The following is a 6,408-nucleotide window of genomic DNA, read 5'->3' as shown; positions in this document are numbered from 1 at the left end:
ACACAAGGGACAGTCAGAAGCTGGCAGGAGGGGAACACGCGTAACTTCAAACCCAACCTGCACTGAGCCCGGGAAAACAGCACCCTGGAGCTTGGAGCGGAGCTTCCTGTGCTCTCCACGCACTGCCCCGGCAGCAGCAGCCGCAAACACCCCTTTGTGTGCTGCTGGCAGCAATGACCGTGCCCAGGGCAGCAACTCATCCCTGATCCCAGAGGCTTCCTTCGCAGAGAGCCTTTGCCCTTGTGCAGGTCAGGGCGCCCTCTCAGCCCTCTGCAGCTGTTTTGCTTCCAGGCAAAAATACCTCGCCCCCTCCCGCCAGATTGAAACATTTCCCTCTGCTACAAACAGCAGCTGAACACCCCAGAGCCGCAGGGCATCAGCAAGAGGCTCACGCACAGAGGCAGCAGAGAGGAGGCTGGAATACGGCTGGAGCACAGCTCCATTTGCCATCCCAAAGAAAAGGGACACAACAAAGATTCATTTCATTAGAATAAACCTCGCCATGTAAACTAAAAGGAAACACAACAGGTCATTCCTGGATTCTATTTTTTTTAGTAGTGTCTCATCCTTTATAGCACATATCCAAGCACCAACTACTTTCCAGTTTTATTCCCACACTCTTCATAGGAGGAAAAAACTCCCTCTCCACCACACTGTCAGATAAAGCTCAACCCGAAGCTCCCAGACACCAACACGAGCCAGAAGGAAGGAGGAATTCTGAGCTCCAGCTCAGGCCTTCCCACCCCTGGGCAGGTGCCTCCTCAGTCTGAACCAGGAACACTGTCCGGTGTTCCTAGAGCCCTCACACTGCTCCCATCTGCTCCTGCTCACCAGCACCTCCTGCCCTGGAAACACAGCCCCTGCCTGGGTAAAACCAGAATGGGAAACACTGTGGAAATTCACGCTGGAATTAGTGCCACCAGTGAAAACTGCACGTGGGTGCAGCTTTATGAGCAGCCACACCATTTCCCCCTCAGCTGCCGTGGTGTCCCTCTCTCCCTCCCTCCTCCGGCTTCGGCATTTGTCCCCCAGACAGAGCCGAGCCTTCTGTGCTGCCTGCTCGCCGCACCACTGACTTTTAGGGACATCTTTGACAGAAACCTTTTCACCTGAGCGCTCTTTAAATAAATTCATATCGGAAGGAAATGGTGTTTTGCCAGCGAGAAGACTTGTGTGGCATCTTCCAGTCTGTGCTATCCTCTCCCCTTCCCCCTCCAAGCAGTCAGACACAGCTCCATGGGTCACACTCTTGGAGAGAAATGGTCCAGTACCAACAGCAAGTCTTCCCCCTTCCTGCCTCTGAAATGTAGAGCCCTTCCCCCTCCTGGTCAATAACCAGGTCTGTCATGAGCCAGTTTAAACTCGCCCTATGACAGAAGTACAGATTTTACAACACAAGACACATAGTTAATGATGTCTCCCAGGATTTTGAGGTTTGGGGACATTCTTGTAGCTACAAACACCTTTTAATTTTCCTCAGAAGATTAAAACAAGACAGAATTGAGTAACTGAGAACTACAGAGCTGAAGAAGTTAAGCCTATGCTTCTGCTTAGAAGCAGCAGAGCAGATGTGGGTTTCAAGAGCATGAACATGAGGTTTGTGAGAGAAGTTTCACATTTACTAAGTACAAGTCATTTAATTTCTCAGCCTTATTTCTACTCAAACTGCAGCACTGAAGCGACATAATGGTACCTGGAACTCTTTCATTCTGAACTGCATCGGCCAGAGAGCTGCACACTCTTTATTTAAATTTAAATATTAACCTCCTTCAATGCTGAGGCTAAAGCAACTGTAGAAGAACTACTGGAGTTTCCTCACTCTGCTGACAAATCAGGCACCAATTAGAAACTTACAGAGCTGTCCAGAAACACATCCCAGTTTACTGAAAATGCCCAGGGAAATTCATGGTACAGACACACCATGTCTGGGGCAAGTTAAAGCCCTCTGTTGGTTTAGGAAGTACCTGACTTTGGAGTAACTGGGTAAGAACTCCCTGAGCTCCAGGAGAAAGCCTGAGGTGATTTCCTGACCCAGCTTCTCCAGCTGGAGCCAGTTCCCTCACTCCTGACACCTGCTCCTCTGTCCCAATGTGCAAAACCACACCTTGCCTTCACAACAGATTTTACTGGTTTCGGAGGAGCAACCATCACACGCCAAAGTGTCCCAAATTTCATCACTTGACTCCTACGACACAGCCCAAGTGCTCTGGCTGGCCTCAAGTCTCTTCTGTCCAGAGAGGGCACAGGAGTCATCCTTACTGCTTTGATAAATTAGGTATGAAGCCAGATTTCCATGTCACTGTGATCCAGAGCTGATCATCATCTCTCCCAGCTGGACAAAGCCCACATTCCCTTGGGATAATTCCCATGTCACCAGTGCTGATACACCTGATTTACTTTTACACAAACTCTGCTCAGTAAGCAGTTACAGTAACTCACAACCCCTTACGTCACTTCCCACCCAGCAGGTGAAGCTCTGTGGTTTCTGTCTGTCCCAGCACACAAACCTCATGGAAACACACAGAACAAGCCAAAAGCTCATGGATCCAGCACAACAGCATAAGGTTTTCACTCCAGTTTGAAGCTGCTGCTCTACAACATTCCGCATGTTCTCCAGCGGGGAATGTGGCATCCTACAGCTAGAACGTTAAATACTGCCAGGGAATTCTTGAGAGAGGGACCATGTTTTAAGTCTGGTGGATTTTTGCTGGAGTTTGATACAGGATCTTTCAGACCAGGTCAAGACTAAAGAAAGAAGCCTAAACGAAAGGGCCTAAGTATGGAGTCACAGCTGAAATAACTTGCCAAAAACCCCAACATTTTGTGACAGTCACAGTCTGAGGGGCTCAGAGAATGCTGCATTTGTGTTTTATGATTTAATGCAGACTACAGAAATCACTTCAGAACAAACCGCCAGGGGAGCAAAGAAGAATAACTGAGCTTGCAGTACCGGGAAGTGAATGCCAAGTTCGATGGGAACTCCAGAATAACTAAACTTTGGTTACCTGTTATGATCCTTGTAAGAATTTGGCTAAAAAGAGCACTAGGATCAGGACCTACAACTGCTATAGGGTGTATTTCATCAGGATAATACATCACAGAATCTGAATATTACAAATACAGCATCTGCAGTTTATTATTGGCCTGAGTTACAACATTTGCTCAGTGCTGGGAACACACTGGCCAATCCCAAAGGATTTAAAGGCTGTCATTTCTTGCAGCGGGCACACGTCAAAGGAGCCTACAAATACCTGCTCTGCAGATCATTTTAAATTCCCTGAGCACACACTCATTGAGCCATCACAGCCTGGACTGTCCTGTTCCCATGAACAACAAGGTGTAACAGCAGAGAGTGAGGTCAAGGGCACAACTAAATCACAACAGCCTGAGGGTGGGCTTTAGAAAAAAAACCCAAAAATACAGACCCAATGTCCAAGAGGCATCACTCCTCTGAAGCACAACCACGTCCTGGTTGGAAGGGATGAAGGAATTACAGTGGAGCCACAAAGGAAATCAGTGGAGTTGAGACAGTACTTATGAAAGGGTATGAAATGTTACAATAATCCGTTCAGAATTACTTTGTAACACGTCTTCCACAGAAAAGCTGAACCCAGAGAGAGAAGCAGCATTTTTTGAAGTTACAGAAGTTATCAAAGAGCTCCTGTGTTCTGTAGGGATTGCAGGAAGTGTTCCCAGGCCAGAAGAAGTTTGGATCTCTCCCACAACCTCGTCCCAGCAATTTTCATCCCTTGAGTCCAGCCTGCTGCAGGAGCTCTCCCATCCTGCCCAAGTACCCGGAGCACATTTCCTCATCCTTCCCAGGACACTCTCTGGCCTCCCACATGCACAGCTACACCCAGTGCATGAGTGACTCAAAGTGCTTTTGAGAAGTTTAATTTGTGCTAACCTGCTGAAAGCCATAACAACTGATATTAACCTTTTAATTGCATTAATCTTTAATCGCATAAAATATTATAATCTGTGTCTTCTGCTTTTCCTGTCTCTTTTATCAGATTGAACAGTGCCCTGCAACTCCAGAATGTTCAGGACGGGTTTTACATAGCTCTTTAATTATAAATAACTTCTTGAAATTAGACACTCCCCAACATCAGATGCTACTGCTTAGGCAAACACACAGATCTCAGCCATTACTCCAGGACTGCTCTGTGAGCTCAAAACCCCTGCCCTCACTGACAGAAGTCACTCTGACCACATGGAGAACTTTATCTGCCTCAAATCCTCAGTGAACGAGTTAACAAAAGCAAAGGGTAGTTCTTGATTTCCAACTTTCTCACATTCAGCTTCCTTGTATTTTTAAGAATACAAGGCAGCTGCTGGCCAAGGAACTGATCTGGGTGTCTAATTTAGTTCAGTCTTCATTTTCTAAAACCTTTTCGTTATGTGTGCAGACACACAGCAAAGGGCAGAGGAACCTCATACATTCCAAAGGCCTGGAATATGAAGTTCAGGTTATGCTGTCCAAGACAGTCCTGTGAAACTCCAAAACTCTGGAAATACTGTGCTACCTTTACAGAAAGTGTCGTTCAGCGGGAAGGTGTGAATTTCTGCAACTCCTAACAAAATTCCCTGGCTCCATGGTGTCAACACAGAGTTTCTTAAGCTTTTCTCTGTTTTGAAAAGGGTCTCTGTCAAGTTTTCAACATGAAGGATACATAAATCATTAGTCATGGATGGAAAATTCAGCCCTCACATCCAATAGAGCAGTGACCTCTCAGGGAGACAAATCTTTGGTTTTCTTCCGTGATCACTGTAAAGTTCTGGGCAGAACCCCACTAACACAAAATTAGCTTTTTCATTCATTTCTTACGCTCTCATTTAGAGACCTAAAATCCCATAAATGCAGTAATCTCACTAAAATCTGTAGGTAACAAGTGTCTTTGAGTAAATTCTTGACACTGGCCCATCCAAAGCCATCATAAAATAAGCATTTAGCAGAGCTCTGGGGCAGTTCACACTCCCTGTCAAAATCTGACCAAGTCTGTGTCGTATTAGGAAAAGTAATTTATACAACCTACCCCCAATTAACTTGGGTTTGCTAGTCAAAAAACCATTTGCTAATATTTAAATAATATATTCTTACAAAGGTTTCAAAACCTGTCCTACCGCAGGGCTGAATAAAAGGGTTTGGTTTTCTATTTTATTAAAATGATTTATTTCTTACATAAAAAAAATGTACCCCATCCTCAGAGATTTCAAAAACACACAAAAATAGTTTCTCTGCATGTTAATTTTATATATGTAATAGTTGAGTCTAAAACCTGGTCACTATGTCATACAGATGTGCTGCTGTAAGTTCATTTTCTACACTATATAAACCTTCACTTGTTAAAAGTGGGACAGCATTTGAATTTGTAACTTACACATTATGGCTTTGTTTCTTCAGAAAACAGATCTTCAATAATAAAAATTATTTACTGCTCCTTCTCTGCAAAACTAAGCCTCTAAAACTGATTTCAAAGCCAACAGTAGGACAGAAATTTCAGCAAGTTGAGAAAAATGTGCTTCCCTTTGCCCTGGAGTGTAAGTCAGTAGCCAAGTCAAAATGGTATTTTAAATGTAGGGAACAATGAAGTGCAGAACTTACCCAAGAGGAACTTACCAAGGAGTGGAACAGCCTGGGTGACGGGAGCAGGGACATTGGTAGGTGCTACAGGAGGTGGAACAGTGCCATAGATTTTGGAAGTGTCGGTACTTTCAGCATTCCCTCTGCCTCCAGAAACTACTGTCGGGATGGGATTTCCTACGTTCGACTCCTTTGTAGTGTCCTCATTCCCACCAGTTGCTGTAGCTGAGGAACAAGGCAAGGACACATTGAACACCATCCAGCAATTCCTGCAGGATCCCTGCCTTCCACAGGGCCCAACACTTACAGTTTGGGATGTTCACTGCCGGAGTGTGCGGGACAGAGACCGGAGGAGTTATGGGAGGCGGTGGCCCGGGAGGAAGGAATCCTACAAAAAGCACAGGAGAGCCCTGAGTGCCCCCGTGGCCCAGCACCCCGTGCAGCTGGTGCAGCTCCGGGCCCAGCAGAGCCCGGGCTGGCGCAGCCCCACAAACCTGGAGGTAAATGCAGCGGGTTGAAGCCGGGCCGGAGGAATGGAGGCGGCGGTGGCGGCGGCACCCCAGGGGCAAATCCAGGAGGGGGGATTCCTAAAGGTGCTGTGAAAGCAGGGGGCTGGAGTGCACCAACCACGGGAGGCCCTGACGGATGGGGTGGAACCTAGGAAAAAGGAAGGGGAAAGATGGGTTACCCCAAGAGCGCCCAAATGATTCTCTGTCCTGCTGGGGACCTCTGCCTTTGTCCAGCTCCACCAGGACACCTCAGCGACCTCAAATTCCTCTGCAACAAGGTGGGGGGGGGGGGGGGGGGGGCCCTGGCACACAAAA

The 6,408-nt window shown here is 46.8% G+C and overlaps 1 protein-coding gene across 1 annotated transcript in view; it reads right to left on the bottom strand.

Moving 5' to 3' along the window:
• Positions 1–6: 6 nt before the first annotated feature.
• SCAF4 (SR-related CTD associated factor 4) overlaps positions 7–6,408 on the bottom strand; it is a 26,616-nt gene continuing 20,214 nt past the window's right edge. Inside the window, exons 17-19 of the mRNA XM_017727086.1 lie at positions 6,079–6,241; positions 5,892–5,972; positions 7–5,809 (exon numbers count right to left, since the gene is read on the bottom strand). Coding sequence (XP_017582575.1) covers positions 5,559–5,809; positions 5,892–5,972; positions 6,079–6,241 — 495 coding nt within the window. The 3' untranslated portion in view covers positions 7–5,558. The remainder of the gene's footprint in view (positions 5,810–5,891; positions 5,973–6,078; positions 6,242–6,408) is intronic.

This window comes from Corvus brachyrhynchos, unplaced genomic scaffold, assembly GCF_000691975.1.
Source record: "Corvus brachyrhynchos isolate BGI_N302 unplaced genomic scaffold, ASM69197v1 scaffold412, whole genome shotgun sequence".
In the NCBI taxonomy this organism is placed as follows: Eukaryota; Metazoa; Chordata; class Aves; order Passeriformes; family Corvidae; genus Corvus; species Corvus brachyrhynchos.
This window is presented reverse-complemented; position numbering and strand designations above follow the sequence as displayed.